Raw genomic sequence first — 19104 nt, forward strand, 5'->3', positions numbered from 1 at the left:
ACAAGAGACACAGTACCAAGCTCATATTCCTGACCACTTAAAATGCTAAAAATCTGAATCCATTATTCATAACAAAGATGTACTATATTTATAACAGAACTTCAAAAGTTTTCTACAAGTATCTCATCTTCTAGAAACACACAATAGGAAGCATGGATCCCCATCTGGATCTCCCTATCCAACTTTTTCCTCTCCCAAAACCAGTTTGAAACACATTCTTTTCACTGAAAAAGTAAAGAAAAATAAATATCTCTGTCAATCTAAGCAAACTCCACAAGGCTTACTGTTCCTGACACCTTTCCCACAAACATTTTTGTTTTTTCTCCTACCAGTGAACCAGTTACCAAAAAAAACTAACCTACTGTAGACTGACAGTGAACTTCTGCAAGGCAGTACTAAGTAAATCCAAAAATTCTTACAGTATACCTTTTTATTTTCAGAATGCAACCCATGTTTGTCAGGAAGTTCTCCTCCATTATTGTATCAGGAAATAGTGAATAACAGGAAGCGCTGCAAAGTCCTTGCTTGGGCAGTAAGTCTCAGCATGTCTAACAGCATTAAAGCATGGAAGAAGAATGCAGTTCACAATACCTACAGTACTGCAACTCATTTACTTAGGAGATGGGAGAGTAAAGGAAATGTGAAACTACTTGATGGTATTATGGGCATGTACCTGTGGGTATAGTGTGGGCACATTTCAAAAAATTAATTCCATGTGAAGTGAAATAATTTATGCCTTGATGTGATAAGACAATTATAGTCACAAGCAATGCCATTTGCTGACTGCATAGAATAGCTGAGTTATCAGAATAAGCCCAGGTGCATGTGGTTTTATGGGCATTTTAGACTGAATTAAACTTCCAGTGGCCCATGAAATCGAACTGATACCTTATTTTAATGCTGATCACCAGGGCTCAACCCAACTGCTTTTCAGGAATACACATAATGAGGGTTCACAGATCTGTTATCTAAATATGCCAAATGGTGCATCCCTCCATTAGTACAATACAGGCATCTTTTTGTTACTAGGTCAATACTTGTTAATAGAGTTTAGAAAAAAATATGGCCAAAGCAACTAGTCCTCTTCAGTGTCTTAATTTCTGGAAGGCAAATAATTCAGGAAGAACTGACCACCCATCTTCTAAAAACCACGCTCCTTTCAATGTGCCTCTTGCTGATTGTTCAGAATTGTTAATCGTATTTTACTATCTTGATCCATAAACGTCTAAGTAATGAACCACAGGGTAAACGAAGTCAAAGAGGATTGTGCATGCCTTAGTGCCAAGGCAATGGTACCCTGCAGACTATAGCTGTATGAATGAGTTACTGACACACAAGCTCTAAGACAATGTTGTAAGACAATCTACTGGTCATTGATTTTATCTTATTTACTTGCAAACCCATAATTTTTAGAGTAAATGGGCTATACTCCGCAGCGTTCACAACTCTAAAATTATGAAACAGAAAGGAGTAAGGATGCAATGTTTCTTAAAGCCTAAAGAATGGTTACAACAACACATGACCGTTTTAGGACTAGAGAAAACAACGAGGGAAAGTTGATCTCTCTAGGTTATTTGCATTCCCCCAGCCCTCAAGAAAAGAAGCAGAACCCACTTAGAAAAAAACATAGATTGAAATAAAGTGTGGTTAGGAACAGGAGCAGCTTTAATGAGAGAAGAGAAGGAAAGAGAACACTGGAAGGAGGTGGGAAGAGTCTTACAAAAGGGATTCCTAGAAGATAAATGCAGAAGTCCCAAGGGAAAGCAAAAGGAGGAAAAAGAGAGAGGAAAACAAAGTGCAGTCAGGGTAAGGAAAGAAGAAAAAAAAAAGAAGCAGGGATGATGCATCTCAACACCATTCAAAGAATTCCTGTTTCCCAGTGCATGACATTTGAGACTGAGATAAGACACTTCTAAGCAGGCAAAAGTCATGCACTCCTGTCTGTCCTGAAATTTTCGGACAGCCCTGACCCCAGTATAAACGTACAGCAGAAGAAACCCTAGAGGAGAAAAGGAGGTAAAGACAGTTTCAAAAATACCCTGTAGGTGCAATGAAACAGTGCATAAAATTGTTAAACTGCTAAGAATGCATGGTAAGTAATATGTATGTTATATATAAAGCGATAAAACAAACTACATAACATCCTATGTGTCACCTTTTTATTGTTTTCTTGATCAGAATCTTCAACAGCCTAAGGGAAAAAAATATATATATATATTACCCAAAGAAAAAGCATGTATGAAACACTCACAGTAAGGAAAAAACCAAAAGCCTCAAAAAGTTAATGCATTTAGCAAAAAGTATACCCTCTTCCACCTTCCTGTATGGCTCATCTGTTTCATACGCTTGCAAAAATTTGCAGTTTCTTTCAAAGCTTGATACAGTTGGCTAGCAATGGGAATAGGAGGGAGTATGCCAGACAGTTAAGCTGAAACCGATGCTATCACTAGGTCCCAGGGATAGGAAGTTTCAGAGAAGAATGACACACCCAGACAACACAAAAGATCATCTGATGTGGATATGCAAACCACCCAGGGTCTAAAAACTTGAGGGTTAAGACTGCTGTAAACTGTGCTTTAAATGTCCACATTTGGAAAAGGCCTATCTCAAGACATTTTTTGCAATGGGACAGTCTGTTGTGTGTCTTCAATTACAAGCTGACACTACCAAGAATCTCGGACAGAGAAATGTTGACTTGGCACTGAATGTACATTCCTAAAGAATAAGGATCAAGTCACTGATCAGCAAAGAAGCAGAGAAGTTGCCCAAGGGCATATGCTGAGGATGAGTGACTAATCTGAAAAAAAAAATCCAAACCAAAAACCAAACCAAAACCCCAAAACACTCAGGTAGTTAAGGACCAGCTGACTCAGTAAGTGAAACCAGCCCTAGAGCAAAAAAGTTAAACAATACTTCAGCGGGAAGATTCAAAAAAGTCCTGAAGAAGCCAAGATGTTGATTTGAAGAGATACCAAGAAGGCAGGCCTGATGTCTCGGTGATACTGCTAGAGATGTACTGCCAAGGGCAATCTGTGCTGTGAAAGATCTTCCATACCTACACTTCTATCTGGAGTAAGATCCAAAGGTAGCCAGGCAGGAGAGAAGTGGCCAAAATACTTGAGTGACAGAAGAGTATGATCTGATAAGGTACCTTAGCACTCATGTGAGCTTTTTTTTTGGTAGCAGCAGCAAAAACGCCTTCAGTGCCAGAGCAGCCTTAGTTTTGAAATCCAATATTCTGTATCTAATTACTGTCAAGTAATATTCAAGTTACTGAGCACAGGCTGATAAACTGTACTAAAGTCAGCTATGAGCAGAAGAAAGGGGACTCTAATCCTTGTCTGCCAGCTGTCTCTCTGGTATAGCCCCATTGCCACACCTGGGGAATGACTGTTCTATTTTGCCTCCATTGCTGCAAGCGGAAAGGAGAATCTGCCCTAAGAGTTAACAATAAAAAATGACCCAGGGAATCCCTGTAACGAAGACACAGGATGCAGCCTTGCAAAAAAAACATTGTTGAGTGAGGAAGCTGATATTCCACCTTATATTTAGGGCTCTGCAACTGAGACACAAAGTAAAATAGGCAGGAACAGGAAACTGCTTGCTGCCTTTAATTAGTATTTGTGATCAAATCCTCCACTTGTATACTGTTTCGCTACATACTGATTCTGTTTCCTCAATGAATATTCTACCTGAACAAGTAGAGAGTATTTTCAGCTACGAAATTTGGTCTTCTCATGAACCTAAAGGTTAGGAATCTGGTCAAGATCTCGGGTTTGACTCTTCTGACAACATGAGCTGTGACGCTTCTGCAAAACAGAGTGTCGTTTACACCCACTTCCACAGAAGGCTTCCAAAGAAATATATATATAAGAAGCAATCCCACCTTTTTGACACTGATGGCAACAGCTTCTTTTTGACTGTAATCATCTACAGTAAGGTCACTTCCAAATTTGTACTCTGGATGAGCTTCTTCTTCCTGGTCAGCTGCACAGAAAAGAAAAAGGATCAATGCAAAAAACACAGCAAAAAAACACAGCAACTGCTGGTTTTGTGTGAGACATGAAACATGACATTTGAATACACAGGTTTGGTTTTGGCATTTTTTAAAAACAGAAATAAAATCCAGGGTATTATATTTCCAAGCATTAGTAGTAAATTACAGCTAAGGCCTGAGACTCTTACAGCTTTGACGTGGTTAGTAAGAGAAATTTTATTTACTGTTATTTTGGGAAGGAATCAATAATTTGCTTAGCAAAAGTGTAGAAAACCAACACAACAGGCTTGGGGAAACAACAAGAAATGAAGACAGAGTTCTTCAAACAAAGATTTTAAAAGTTGCTGGTGTCCAGGCTTCTCATGTGCACTGTTAGAGTCTCCTTATGTGGCCCTACTATAGGGAATAATTTTCATTTGCTTTTAAGGCGATTTTCCATTAGAACCTAGTGTACTCAAAGAAGCTAAAAAGGCCTCTTACAAACACAAACCCATTAATCACATTATTCATATGGATTTAAAGAATAATTTTAGAAAATACTTATTTGAGCCTCTTGGTAGTCTAGCACATAATTAATAACACAGCACAATAAGAACACTATTAGAAATAAACATTCCAGTGGAAATCAGCCTGTAAAGCAACAGTATCTCATCTGTGCCCCTTGATCACCTGAAGAAAGATACTGAGAGGCCTGTCCAAAAAAATTGGACAGTCTTTTTTAGCATTGCAAGATATCAAGATTTGGATCACAAAGAGTATCTTTCACAAGGACCTCTACTGACTACAACAGCAATGCCTTTGTGCTAGAAAAAAAAAAATACAGAAAAAAATCAAGGAGAGGACCAAGAGGTTGGCTAAAGCTGGGATGTTCAGTATGACACGGGCCACAGGCCAGTACTTTGTTTCAGATACTTGCAGGCAATGCATGATTTACCTCTTCTGAAAGTAGAACATTTAAAACCAACATGGTGAATCACACCCTAGATATGTCTGTTCTTCTCTGTTGGCCATAACACATTCCACATCACTGGCTCAGATCTAGACATTTACATTGAAGATATCTGAAGTTTGGCAAAAAAAATCCCATCCCTCATTTTATACATGTATTGTATGTATATATATAGATATGTATAACGCAATAATCCAATCTGACGTTGACACAAATATTAAAAATAGTGACAAAATCTGTTTTCAAAGGAAAGACCACATCTTCCCAGTCTCTTTCTCACACACACAGTGAAAATCTGACTTGGTTGCTGCTCCAATATGACTTCTGAACAGTAAGTGGAAGTTAAAATTACCACTAGTACCACCAACTGAGTTCACGTTCCTACCACAGCCTGCCACAGAGCCAGAAGCTGCTGTGGTATGTATCCAAGATGAGATGGTAAGGCTAGAGGTCTGTATAAATGGTCCTGCACTGAGCCCAGACTCACTACTGCTACCATAGACCACAGGCATGTGGGTAACGTGCATACTAGCTGCTCATGCTGGCCTACTGATTTACCACAGGCAATGTTTGAGAGCCCTTCTCTATGAAGTCCTCACCACTTTCTATTTCTTCTTCATTATCGTCCTCTAGGATATTTACAGGAGCAGCAGTTTCCCCAGCCTCCATCATCTTTTTCAGAGCATCAAGCTGTTCTGTTAATAAGAAAAATAAATTAGTCATGACATGAACAGTTTGTAGCACAAAGAAATAATAGTGACACAAAGAAATACAGCACAATAGCACAAAGAAATACATAAGAACAATCATAAATTATTCTCTGATCCCAAGAGCTACTTTTACTTAATGGGTTCTCTAAGTTTTCAGTTAGCAATAAAATTTTACAGAGTAAGAGCATCGTTAGATGTACACTGTTGTTAGACCTCAAAAGTGGTCAGTAAGGGCTGTATCCAAAGCTCAGTGAAGTTACGAAAAATATTTCCAGAGACTTCAAAGGTCTTTGGAGCAAGCATATTACTTCTTCAAAGATTAAATAGTCATCTATCTCTTTGGTGCTTGCTATGCAAATGGAGGCAAAATGCTTGGATTTCCAATTGTGTTCCCATATGCATTTCAGTTAGGATGAACACAGTCATGTATGACTGAAGTCAGTGGAAGGTCTGCATGCTTATCTTTGAATGAGGAAGGACCAGGGTTTATCACTACAGCCATACTGGAAACTAATATAGCAACATTATTATGACTAGAAGATGATAAATATCAGAACTGGCAGCAATAGCAAAAGCAGCAATTTGAAATTCCATTTCATTTTATGCTTATCCTGGAAAAACACAGCAATATAAACATACCAGTGTAGGCAGAATTTACAAGAGATTCTATCTGCGTTTTATGTTAGCTTAACCAGCAATCTGATAAAAGTCCCAGCATTACATTTCTAGGTCTATCTATGCCTATGCTACATGCTGATATCAAGGCCTAGGCTCTGGCACTCCTATGAAACACAAAGGCAAACAAAGTGTCATTTACATATAATTCATATTCTTCCAACACTAAAGTACAAGCACTTTGGTAACTTTAGCAACAAAGTCTATTCATACCTATCTGGGCTTTCGTTTAATTTAATACTTGACAAGCTTTACTTACTTTTTTCTACTTCAGGTTTCAGCCTTTTATTCTTTATGAGAATCTTTCTTTTAAGGTCATTAGGAGAAGGTAAGGCTTTGCCTGGATCAAGCTGTAAAATAATTTAAAGAAAAGGCTTGATAACAGTTATTTAGCATCTCTGTATCTCTATTTGGGATTTTGACTTTAGGACAGCAATGGTAAGGGGCAGTGTACAAGCAGTGTCACCTCAGGCACAACCCTGGGAGTTAGTGTGACTGCAGTTATATTGTCTCCTCTGCTTCTTCCCTATCCCATGGGAAAGCTGTGCTCAGGTAAATGTTGCTGGCTGAAGTCAGCACATTGGTCTCCAGCCTATGCCACCCTCAGCTGCACTGGTCAAAATGTTTCCCCCTCTCTCCTGCCTAGCAGTGGGCATGGATGTGACCTACAACTCTTCATCAGAGGACTTCCTAGTTTCCCTCTCTCCCTGTGGTTCACACACAGTCCAAGTCACAATTTAGCCCATTATCATTTTACCTCTAAATAAGTCACCTTTTATGGTCCCTTCAAGCTGTAATAATGCAAGTGAGGCAGCCCACACATACTTACAGGGTAGAAATGGGTTGGCACTGGTGAATGGAAAATTACCCAGTCCTTAGCTAGGTAATGAGGACTATTTTTGCCAGTAGGGCTACAAGGTCATATCTTCAGTATTTATGAAAGGCAAATGGCAAGTTTCATATACACAAGGAAGTACTACCAAAAGGTTTGTTCCAGTTTGGGAAAGGAGACAAAATACTATTGAGAAAAGAGAAAAAGTACAAAATCCTCTGATTTAAGCCCCATCACATCATTGACGCTACGAAACAAGAGATTTGGGGATGGTAATTAGCACCCTTTCCACCTCAGGCTTGCTAAGAATATTATGCAGGGAGATGTTAGTATAATGGACTGTGGTTTCCAGTGAACTCTAAGTGATACAGGAGTGGTAGGTATTTCCAGGGCTAGTAAAAATTCTTAGAAGAAATATTCAGATATTCTTATCCTTAAATCCAGCTCTGAGCTACATGGAAGCAGTATTCCAGATGAATTACAAAAGAACAAAGCACCACGACTTGAAACCAAATAAAAGCAGCAGAGGTGACAAATTAACAACCCAGCAAAAAAAACCCAAATCAACCCAACCCAACCTCACAAGAATGGGAGCAAACCTCCTTGCAGGAGGGTAATGATTATCCACAACCACCAGCCTAGCTCAGTCATGGGAGTTTCAGCATGTGGGGTGAAGAGAAAACACAACTGTTCCTGAGAGTGCTTGGGTTGTACTTCCACTAGATGTCAGTGCCGCAAAGCTCATTTATCCCCAGGCTTCCAGGATGCCAGTCTGCATCCCCAAGCGCAGGGCACAGCTGGATGCCCATTTGGACAAATATTTACTTTTACTTAAAACGAAATCTGCTTCAGCCACTGTCATGTCTCTCGCAAGCCTGCCCTCCTCAGTCAGTCAAGGTATCAGAAACTGAGCACTCATAAAATACATGTCTCGCGTTCCTCCAGCCATCTCTGCAACAGTTGCTTTCTGAACAGCTGGGGACTGAATTCACCCATGAGGAGGAATGGAGGCAAAATACAGAAGGCTAAGTAGGGCTACAGAGCATGGGCAGCTGAGGCTTAATACTGAGCCAGGGGTTGCAGCATGGCAGCCTTTGGCTAGCTCTATTTTAGGCTTCCCTGGAAGCTGCTGGAAGCTGTCATCTGTGAGGAATGTGGCAAGGTGCTACATATATTACAGGGGAACACTACAGATTTAGTTCTCTGGAATGCACTTTTCAGAGCAACAACCTATTATTCACCAGGCCTTGTGTGTTGCTGTCCCTGCAACATGCAAGGAAAGCCAAGAAAAGCACAGCTCTAGAGGTGATAATGCCAGGAGCCCCCTCTGCAAGGGGTCGCATAGACAGGAGCTGAAAGGTAAGGCAGAATCGTCTTTGCTGTGGTCCCCCACAGCGCTAAAGGGCATCTGCAGGTTCTGGGTGGCTGCTGGCAGAGAGTGAGCACGTTGCTCAGGAGAGTAAGGAAGGCCTGGAGGAGTAGCTGGGTAACAAGCTATTAAAGTCTCAAATACTGTCCTTGTGAAGGAGTGGCTGTTATTATCCCCTGCCATGCACGAGAGTGAAGTGCCTGCAGATTACAGTGCACTCGACAGTCCAAATGAGACTGCAGGGAACATTTTGTGCTTAATTTAATTCTTAATGCAGTAGTTGGGGGCCACCTAGGCTGCAGGACCCAATCTGGAGCATGAAGCATGCAAAGCGCAGCTGAAAGTAGAGGTTTCCTCAGCTAAGACCATGCAATTTATAATTAATTGGTTTTCAAGAGTGACTGGCAATTTCAGAGTTATGTATGACCCGCAAATACAATGGATACGGTGTATTTTATGTAGGTGCCGATATTACGTCACATGTCAAGGGGATGGATTTCCCCAGGCTACTCACCAGAGCCCTGTACAGAAGAGATTAAACAAATCAGATAAGGACAAGTTTGTACCAAAAAGCGTAGATGCCCAAAATCACTAGTCATTTTTGGAAGCACAGGCCTGGCAGTGAACAGCACTATAGATGTTATGATCCCAGTTTATTACCTCTTTTAAATACAGCTAATTTAAAAAAATAGAAAAAGAGTGGCAGAATATAACATACTGGATGTGTTTCTAGAGGCTGCTTCAACAGGAGATCTCCAAAAAGATCTTCACAGTATTTTGACATCTTGTATTGTTGGTATTTGCTGGAAAAGATGATGTTAGTTAATTTTTAAATATAAAAAGAAATCACTATTACTTGGCAAAACAGAATAATACTAAGTAACGTAGATATCCCAAATTATATACTGCCCACTTTCTCTCAACTGAGAAGTATTACTTTACTGTAATTAAACTGTCAATAAAAGTCTACTATCCAACACAGATGAATTTAGTAAGACCAAAAAAGTAGGTCAACTGAATCCCACACAACTAATGGAACATCCAAATATATTTCACAGCCATACCACAGATAAAAATATTGCCATTGTTAAGCTAGATAAAGACTGACTAGTATGTTAAAGTACAGTCTCTTCCAAGTGACATTCAGTATACCTGCATATCCCTACACAGTTTTCAAGTACACTCCAATTATAGTATGTTTGAGCTGTATAATCTCTCTCATACACTGTACTATAAAAAAAAAAAAAAAAAAAACGGGCACTATGTACCTGCAGTGATTTTCAAATGAAAGAATAACAGGATACTCTGATGTAACAAATGCTGTTTCCTTAATGGCTTGAATTACATCCTTTAAAATGCAATAATAGGATTCAAATTAGAACAGATCAAATTACAATCACAATGAAAGAGATTTTTTTGTTCTCCAGCCCACCCTGAGAAAGACAGAGCTGAGTCTCGAATGTGCCAAGTGAAGTCAGAACTAGAACAAACTGTATGCTCATTCTTCTCTGTTTCCCCACAACAACCCGGACACAACAGGTTCCTCACTGCATCTGCAGCAGTGCCAGCAGCTTCACCGAGAACCCATCAATGCTATCCCTCAGATCTGCTGCCATCTTCTCTTGCCAGGGAGAATTCATACTCCCACAATAGCACCTGCATCTTCAGGCCGTTTCCACAGCTAACGAACTTCTCGGACAATGCAGCAGATATTTATCCTGTGGTGCAAAGAGCCACAGGACATGCAAATATGGGGCAAAAGAAGAAAGCCTACTTCCTGCAGTTTCTGTGGAAAGGCAGTCATAACAAAGCGGGTGACGATGCAAGTCTGAAATGAGCCCCAAGACTGGGGACAAGAAACTGTACCTATGCGATCTGTTAAGCCTGTCACAAGGGAGCAGTATCTGGGTGCTGAGGACAGGAGGGTGCCCTGCATGGATTCTTGTCCGGACATTCTACTGGGGCTTACTGCCAGGTGTAGAGGTCAGGCATTTACCTTGAAAAGAATATCTGTACACATTGCTTTTCCATGCGTTATTATCGGTTCTTGATCTTCACCTTTGCCATCCCAACAGTCCAGCTCAACACACCTGAAGACCCAAGAAAAATGATGTCAGCTTCCTTAGTGTTTCAGTACAGGCAAGCTACCTGGGACAAGTTCTGAGCAATGATGTTGAGAGAGAAGTTACAAAGTAGTTTTGGGCATTACACAATTCCTTTTAAGCTGTGCGCATGTAATTTCAGACTGCTTTTATAACTTTGGGTATATTACCTTAAATATACTATGCGTGGATCAACATATTTACACCCGAACAATAGTGTTTTTAGCACTGTAACACTCTTCTAATTTACTCTCTTACTCAGTTAACTGTGACACATTCCACTACATTAAGGAATTAAGCAGGAAATCATAAACTGATTCTCACTTACATATAAACTTCTTAATTACAAAGCAGAAAAGCCCTCTGAAATTCTTCAGCTGTCATTTTGAGATCAAACTTCTTTTATCTTCCTTACAACCTGTCTCCTGACATCAATTTCTACATTTCACTGCCTTTTAACGTTTTTGTGAGAAAAATAGGATCTTAAATATATATATTTTCATTTACCACACTAATATATTTATACATTCAATTATGCAATATATCACCACTAAGATATACTATGTAGGTTTAAAGTATTAGATCCACAAATATTAAAGGCTGTTATCCCCCACTTCCGACCTGCATCCAGCCAAAAGCACTTGTCTGTACATCTCCACGGAAGACTTGCCACCAAACTGCCTGCCTGTTAAATATGTATTGTGAGAGGAACTGATGAAATAATGAGCCAAAGGATGGTCCATTTCTTGATATAATTCCAAGCGGTCTAGGAAAACTGGGGCATTTTCATCTGACATCAAGTATCTGCAAAACCCATCACTTGATATGACACCTAGAAGGAAGAAGAAAGCATGGCAGATTACTACTAGAAATTTATAATGGGCAAGAATCAAACTGTCTTGCAGAGCAGGAACCCTAGCACAAAAGTTATGTTTACACAAGCTTCCGCAAGCAAACAGAAGCTCCCCCCTTCCAGTGCTCCAAGCTGACCAGCAACTGTGTCCCTGATGCAAAATCTGCCGCTGTGTTCCCAGATAACAAAAGAAAATCATCAGGTGCCCACATAGCTCAATATTCTATGTCCAGCACTCACCACAGTAGACCTAAGGCATCAAGAGGATGTGAAAGCAGGCAAATAAGTAGTGACATCTACTCAGAATACTCCCAACAATTTTGAGCTCTGGGACCCTGTGAGCCAGAAACTGTGAGCTTGCATGTACCAATCTTCTATAGAACGTTTTTCCCCTCTTTCTTATTTAGTCCTGCCCTGACTGTGCTACATCCCTGTTAATCAGCTTGGCAGCGTGTGCAGAGACTATTCTCCACTGACAAAAACAAGTGGAGGTGTACCTGGAAACGTTTGCACGTGTTCATTTGCAAAGCATTACGAAAATCTAAGATACCTCAAATTTACTATCTGAAATACAGGATTATTCCTTTATAATGAAAAGCAAGCCATTTGCATGAACATGGGATGCACAGGAATTCAGAGGACAGAATTCGTAACACTTTTTTCTTATTTCTCTGCTCCTATATGCTTCATACAGTATACAAAATATAAACCAAGGGATACGTTTTAACAAAACCAAGGTAATAATAATCAGCACTGCAATATCAGTTTTAAAGGGGTCAAGACACTGAAAAATGATCTGGAGTAGGGAAGGAGGGATTACTCACAAGGAGTCATTGCAGAGAATGGTTATCTGGCACTAATTTGGAGATTGTTTTCCCTAAAGTCATGTATGAACACTCAGCTATTGTTAAGGCACAGGTTGAGGCAGTCCTATTTTTATTTCGTTTAAGACAACTTTTCTCTTATACCAGGAACTCCAGTAATCCTGCTTTTCATTCTGCTCCTAGCTTTCCGAAAAAAACCTCTAGTGGAGCTTAAATTTTCTGTGCTTGGCGTCAGCCAGAGGTGAACTGTTCTGGAATGTCTTATTCAAATCCTCTCAGCTGATTCTGACTTTTAGAAAGGGCGGGGGGAAAGGAGACAAAACGGAATTTTCAAATTTTTAAATCTTTTCATTTTGTTGATCACTCAGAACTTAAAAGCAGCAGCACAAAACATCTTGGATGATACGCACTTCTAGTGCATCATCTAGTGGAAAAACTGATGATGGAAAAACTCAGAGCTGAGCAGGCATTCTAGACCAACAACAGCAGAGACTTCAGGAACTTAACAGAGCTCTATGTGCTCAACAGACTGGCCTTTGTATTTTTGACATGCACTGACCAGGTGGAAGAATTTGCCTCCGTAGTGTTCCTGCGCAGACTCGGGTTACTAAACTGCACAGCATTAACCTGTTCAGCTTTACTTACTTTTCTGTTACTGAAATGTAACTGAGGAAGAGTCAGCTGCCTATTGACATTCCCTTGTTGTATATCAGCCTCGTTTCTTAAACTAAGTGATTTAGCAAAAAAAGGTGTTGAGCTTAATTATTTTGCTCAACAGCACAGTTATATCAAAGAAGAAAGGGTAAGAGACTGCAGAGAATAACCACTGCTGAGATAAATTCTTGCCTTCTTTACATGCTAAGGTTCAACATGTTAATATATGAAATCATCTCTCTACCCTACTGATTGCATTGGGATAAAATCTGCGTCAGTGAAATATGATCAATGGAAGAACACTGTAAGAGGACACTGCTGTTCTGTTGTTACTCTCCATAACCCTATCCCTGCAGGAGGTTTACCACATTCATTTAAAACCTGTTAGAAATATAAATCAAAGAAAGAGCTAAATAATTAGCCACAGTTAAATTACTGGCTAAAAGAATAAGCCAATATCATTCCCTTTTTACAGCAAAATCATCTTCTTTGTGAATTACTGAACATTCTTTTCCAGTTCTAGATTAATTTCTACCTTCATAAAACATGTTTTAACATCTTCCATCCTAAACAGGTGGCAGCTACATTAGTACCTTCTTCATTTTGGAAAATGTGTAAAATACACTGACACCAAGAGGAATCACAGATTAGTGCCTTTAAAAAAAAATAAAAAAGGATTGAGTTGACCAAAATCAAGTAATTAATACTTGGAGAATCTTACTTCATGTAGAGAGGAAACGAAACAAGCTGCGCTGCTTGTGAGTAGAAAATCCTCATAACATTTATAAATGACTCCTAGGCAAGAGAAGTATCACCCTCTCTCCCAGGTGATTCCTGGAAAGTTCATATTTTCACAGAACTAAAAAAGCAATCTATTAACCCGGTGTACAACACAGTGTCTGGAGTAGTATATACAGTTCAAGCTCCTCCTCTAGCAGTTTGGTCAAAAGGACTAAAGTACTATAAGGAATGGTCAAAGGTACACATCCAGCTACAGAAGGATTCCATAAGTTTATAGACTGCAGAAGACAATTGTAAACTCTTCCCAACCACTGGCCGAAAGAAGGTGAAAGGGGCAGGTGTTGCTGTAGAAGGCACTGCTGGTGTCAACACTTCCAGACACACTTGTCAACATAAAGCAATATAAAGGCACACAGGGAACCCAACAAGGCTGCAGCACTGAGCGAGATCTGCCTCGGGCTTTACTGAAGAAGTGTAAGATATTGCCTCCTTCTGTTGTCTGCTTTGCACATCCTTCATCAGCAGGGCACTAGTGGATGTGTAAAAGCTATTCAGCTTCTCCAGTGCTAGCTTGATACATCAGCCTAACTGTCTAGTGAAAGTGGCTTCCCGTTAGGATGCCTGAAGGTCCATGGGCTTTGCAAGGCTGCAGACTCCTCCTCTGCATGCTACAATGACAGTAACTTCCAACAAAAGGGCAGGGAAGACAGATGGGGGTAGCAACATTTTTAATTTCTGTGGTTGATCCCAACACAGCTATTTCAGCAGAATGGATAAGAACCGGGAGCTAAGTTCAACCACTGACACCTCCAACACCCACAGCAGCTCAAGGACATGAGCAGTCCGAGAACAGCTTGGAGACACTTCCTGCAATCTTTTTGCTCAGAGAGAACATTTTTCAATGCAGCCATGCAAAATATCCTGTTCTAAGCTAGGCTGCTGCCCTCAAGCACTATACAGATTATATTGCAAGAAGGTAGATTCATATCCAACGGTGCACATGGTAATTTATTTTTTATTTTTACACAATTATCTGTACAGCTTTGTAGTCTCCCTGAGACCTTGGCTGTAGCCACATGCATGTTGCCTTGTTGCTAGAAGGAGTCTCCATGTTGTTCCCCATTTACTCAGTCCTAGCCTTTCCCATTTTCTATCAGGATGTCTGTCTTTGTAGCCACACTGTAACCTGGATCACAGAAATAATCCTTCTAAAAAATCACTGGTTTTGTAAGGGGAGATATTTTTCAGCAGATCAGTTTCCTGATCTAGTTCACTGCGTGGCCACGCAAGTGCTTGCCCCCTGACCACAAGGACTGTAAGCGCTCTTTTAAAAGTTTGGATGCTTCGGAACAAATTCCCCAAATGCCTAAAACCAGTGAATACTGAAATCCCTCCCACATTTACCTTTACTCTTCAAGTCTTCATCTGGCTCATATGTCTCAATTATCTGCATTGCTCTTTTTGTGTCATAAAAGGGAAATAAAATTTCATTGAGCCGAGGATCTCGTTGATGCTAAGGTTAGAAAACAACGGAATTCAGCAAGACAATATAGTGCATGCCTATCATCCAAGAGCATTTCATTACTGCAGATGAGAAAGAAAGAAGTGGACATTTAAAGGAGAAAAAAAAAAAAAAAAGAGCCCTAAAACTTAAAGACTATTCAACAGTAAGTTTAGCTTTAGACAGAATACGAACCTTATCTTTCATAAGAAACCTAGGCAGTTTGATTATAAACATATTTCAAAAAAACAATCCAGTGCAATCATGTTACTGGTCTTACTCTTGCTTGTTCATGAAAATAATGACTGCACGTGGTATATGTGCAAACGAAATGTTGAAAATAAATAGCTACATCTCTCTTCTTTATAAATTCTCTCTCTTCCTAATCTCTTTTGTAGGTCATATAAACTTGAATGATGGCACTGTAATCACCTCTGCAAAAATGTATGTCTTCAGCAATATGTACAGCTAAACTAAAAATTAAAAGTAAAACAAAGCTTTACTATAAATACAGAATTTGAAAGGCAAGTTTAAAAATATGCAACTATTGATGATTATTTGTGCATCATGGAAACATTGTGTTATTAACTATTCAAAAAACAGCATAGGTTTTTAGAACAAACGTACAACTTAAAAGAGCTTCACAGTATCATCTCGTCAATTTACAGTAATTTGCAATATTGGGATTTTGTAATATTTAGATACAATTTAGCAGTGATTTCTCATAGACTACTAAAACTCAGAGTTTTTTAAGTTTTCACTTAATAGTGTGCTAAGTAACTTGTTTTTCTCCATTCCGGATTACAGCTGCACACTGTGTGCCTGATTCTCCATTAAAAGAAAATTTAAAACAGAATTGAACGGAATAGTGGCATGTAAGCAGATGTAATAAAGAAATAAATATGACTGTGAAAACACTCTTTTACCCCAGTAGGTGCACAGTTTTCAAGCTCTAGTTTAAGCAGAATTCAGAAATGTAACAGGCCACCCCCATATCGGTGATCAATAATTTGGAGTGGACAGGATGGTGTTGATATGGCTTGGCACAGCACTATCAGCATTTGCTGTAATTCCTTATGTGTAAACTTTTTGACATTTTTTCCTGAAAAAAGCAATATCCAATCAAAAAAAAGCACTTCATCTCTTCTTACAATCAATACATTGGTGCATGTGCTTAATTAATTCCAGGAAATTACAACCAATGCCAATTTAATCATGCAATTAAGGAGGGATCTTTCAAGTAATGCTACTGACAGTCTGCAGCATCTGAAATACAGCAGTTTCATTCACTACAGATCGGCTGCCTGGATATCTAAGTAAAACTCAGATGAAATATGATATGAGAGCAGATGGATGCAGGACATAACTTGCTAAGCAGCACACAACAGCAACACAACACTGGCATGCAACAGTACAGTCTACTGTGACAAATGACAAGCTTTATACCATTAGTGACAATAGACCACTTCAAAAAATTTTAAGAAATAGTAGGGAAGGTTCTTAAGAAAAGTGCTCTTCCCCACTTTCTTTCTTCTACAGTTAGTCATAAGCAAACAGAAGAAAATAAATGGGATAAAGCAAAAAGTCTCCTCTTGAAAAAGAGTCACAGAGTTATTGGAAGGAGCTAAGAGCAAAATGTTCTTCTTGTAGCGATGACCATCACTCATCAATTTTCCATTTGAACAAAAGCATGTCTTCATGTTTACGTGGTTTAAAAAATACAGCCAAATTGATAACTGATTAAGTTTTACTTTAAAAAAGGAAAAATGTTTACTAGTGTCTCTCGGGGAAACGTTCTGCACTACTGAGGTTGCTGGCACAGGAAAGTCATAAGACAAAAGCTGACCAAAACTAAAAGCATGAAGTTTAATCTAGAAAGACAACATGCCCCAGGATTAATTGTGTATGTCTCACAAAGTTGCATTTGATTGTTCTAGTTACCATATTAGACAGGACACCCTTATACTAGACTTTCTTAATCTTAACCATCTAAAAGCATGGGGAGAAAGAATGCCTGTATGGCTCTGCAAAGAGAGAAAGATCATTTAGCCTCCCCAGCCTGGCCTCCCGTCTCCTCTGAGTGGATACAAACTGAGATGCACAGTAGTTAATGTGTCTTGCCTCTTGATTTTGTCCTGTGCAGTGGTAAGAAGGGTGTTCTTTTGTGGAGGTGAAAAACAGAGGAAGACAGAAAGAGCAAGCGAGCGAGTGGGAAGGAGGGAAGAAGAGCGAGCAAATGAGTGGAAAGGAGGGACGTAGGAAGAGCAAAAAAGTGGGAAAGAGAGAGGACAGTGGGAGAGAGAGGCATAGACAAGGATCTCCTCATACCTCCTTCCCAGGAGAAAGGATGAATCCTGGTCAGACTACTGAATTTTGACATTGTCCATTTTGACAGTTACTTGGCTTATTAATTTATTGCTGCAAATGAATGGCAGGAGCACATCTTAATAGTAGTGATTTCAGTTCTTTTTCTACTACATTTTCTTTTTTCAAAATTTGACTTTAAAAAAAGACGACCTAGACAAAAAACTCAGTGTCTGACAATAATTAAATTTCTAAAAACTTCCCAGAAGCTTTAATACTGATACACAATTAAATCAGCTGTCAGCCATCAGCATTTAAAAGTCAAATAGAGGCAGCAGTTTGGAAGAACTCCAGGAAAACAGCTCACTCTCCACTCATACCCAGCAACGTATCCTCATGCTCCCTTAAAATCCCGTAACACTTAGAGGTTCTGCAGCATGCCTTGGAGGTTACTGAATTCAAAATAACTTTAGTTAAAGATTCTCATGAAGAATTGTTCTGCCAAGTAACTCCCCTCTCCTATATAATGATAATAATCTTTTTGTGTTTTTCCAGCATTAAACACCACTGGTAATTGCAGTGTTGGCCAGCTGTCAAGGGGACAGAAATGATCACTTCAGGAGGGAGATTTTGGGTCATTTAGTGCCTTTCAAATCATGACCAAAACTTTAAACCCTATTTGGAGACCAAAAGGCCTGAAGCACAGCACCAAAGGCATTAGTTTCAGTCATTAGAACGAATGTCCTAGTCTATAAAACCACTTGACTAATTTTTCCCAGCTCTGGTCACCAGCTAAAGGGCCAACTACAATATTTCCAATTGCAAAATGTGTTGTGTCAATAAAATGTAGGAAGCAAGATACACCTTTTTCCAATACTGCCCATAAAATAAGGCTTCCAGTTCTGTAAAAAGAACTGCTGAAACAATACAAAACACAACAATTCAATTTTAATTTTTTAATCAGTTACTGGAGATAGCCAGGAAGTTCTTACAATTGCTGGCAGCTCTTCTTCAAAAGTTTGGGCTTCAAGGAAGTACACTTTAAACTAAAACAATTAGAAAGATCAATTTAAAAATAATGATAAAACAGTAATTTACTGAAAAATGAGGATTAACACAAAAAAAAAGTAATCAGAAGCTAATATGGTTTGAGGCGGGGACACAGCAGTGTGCTTCAAGCAGTGAAGTGTACCACTACAAGTGAATTGGGGCACTGAGGTACTTTAAGGGCATAATTTATAATTTAAATCATTGCTTCTCTCTTCAATGTAGAAGCAAAAATTACATGCCTTAGCTATGATGCCAGTCCTGCAAACATTTAGACACTGAACTTTGCAAATAGCTGTGAAAAAAGAAAATCTCAGACTAGTAAGATTAAGCATGCGCTCCGATTTGCTAATAGAGACACCTATGTGGATATGAACTAAGGCCCCAAGTATGTAACCATTAGTCCTGAAGCTGTTAATCTTCTCACTATCTTTTCTTTTTGAATATTCTTTCTACATATAATTCAGGTTTGGTGAAGAGTAAGGCATGCATTTCCTTCTGAAAAAGAAAATTACATTCTAAATTTGACATATGGGGAACTTACTG

The 19104-nt window shown here is 39.3% G+C and overlaps 1 protein-coding gene across 4 annotated transcripts in view; it reads right to left on the reverse strand.

Annotated features, from left to right (window-relative positions):
* Window positions 1–19104, reverse strand: part of PLCB4 (phospholipase C, beta 4) — a 93830-nt gene that overhangs the window by 50411 nt on the left and 24315 nt on the right. For 2 of the 4 annotated variants that reach the window (XM_010282494.1, XM_010282496.1), the window contains exons 10-18: window positions 15111–15219; window positions 11256–11466; window positions 10529–10622; window positions 9801–9880; window positions 9251–9335; window positions 6591–6681; window positions 5546–5641; window positions 3887–3987; window positions 2156–2191 (exon numbers count right to left, since the gene is read on the reverse strand). In XM_010282494.1, the coding sequence (XP_010280796.1) occupies window positions 2156–2191; window positions 3887–3987; window positions 5546–5641; window positions 6591–6681; window positions 9251–9335; window positions 9801–9880; window positions 10529–10622; window positions 11256–11466; window positions 15111–15219 (903 nt within the window). The remainder of the gene's footprint in view (window positions 1–2155; window positions 2192–3886; window positions 3988–5545; window positions 5642–6590; window positions 6682–9250; window positions 9336–9800; window positions 9881–10528; window positions 10623–11255; window positions 11467–15110; window positions 15220–19104) is intronic. The other 2 variants (XM_010282495.1, XM_010282497.1) reach the window with 1 other exon arrangement.

Source organism: Phaethon lepturus, unplaced genomic scaffold (assembly GCF_000687285.1).
Source record: "Phaethon lepturus isolate BGI_N335 unplaced genomic scaffold, ASM68728v1 scaffold29312, whole genome shotgun sequence".
NCBI lineage: Eukaryota > Metazoa > Chordata > Aves > Phaethontiformes > Phaethontidae > Phaethon > Phaethon lepturus.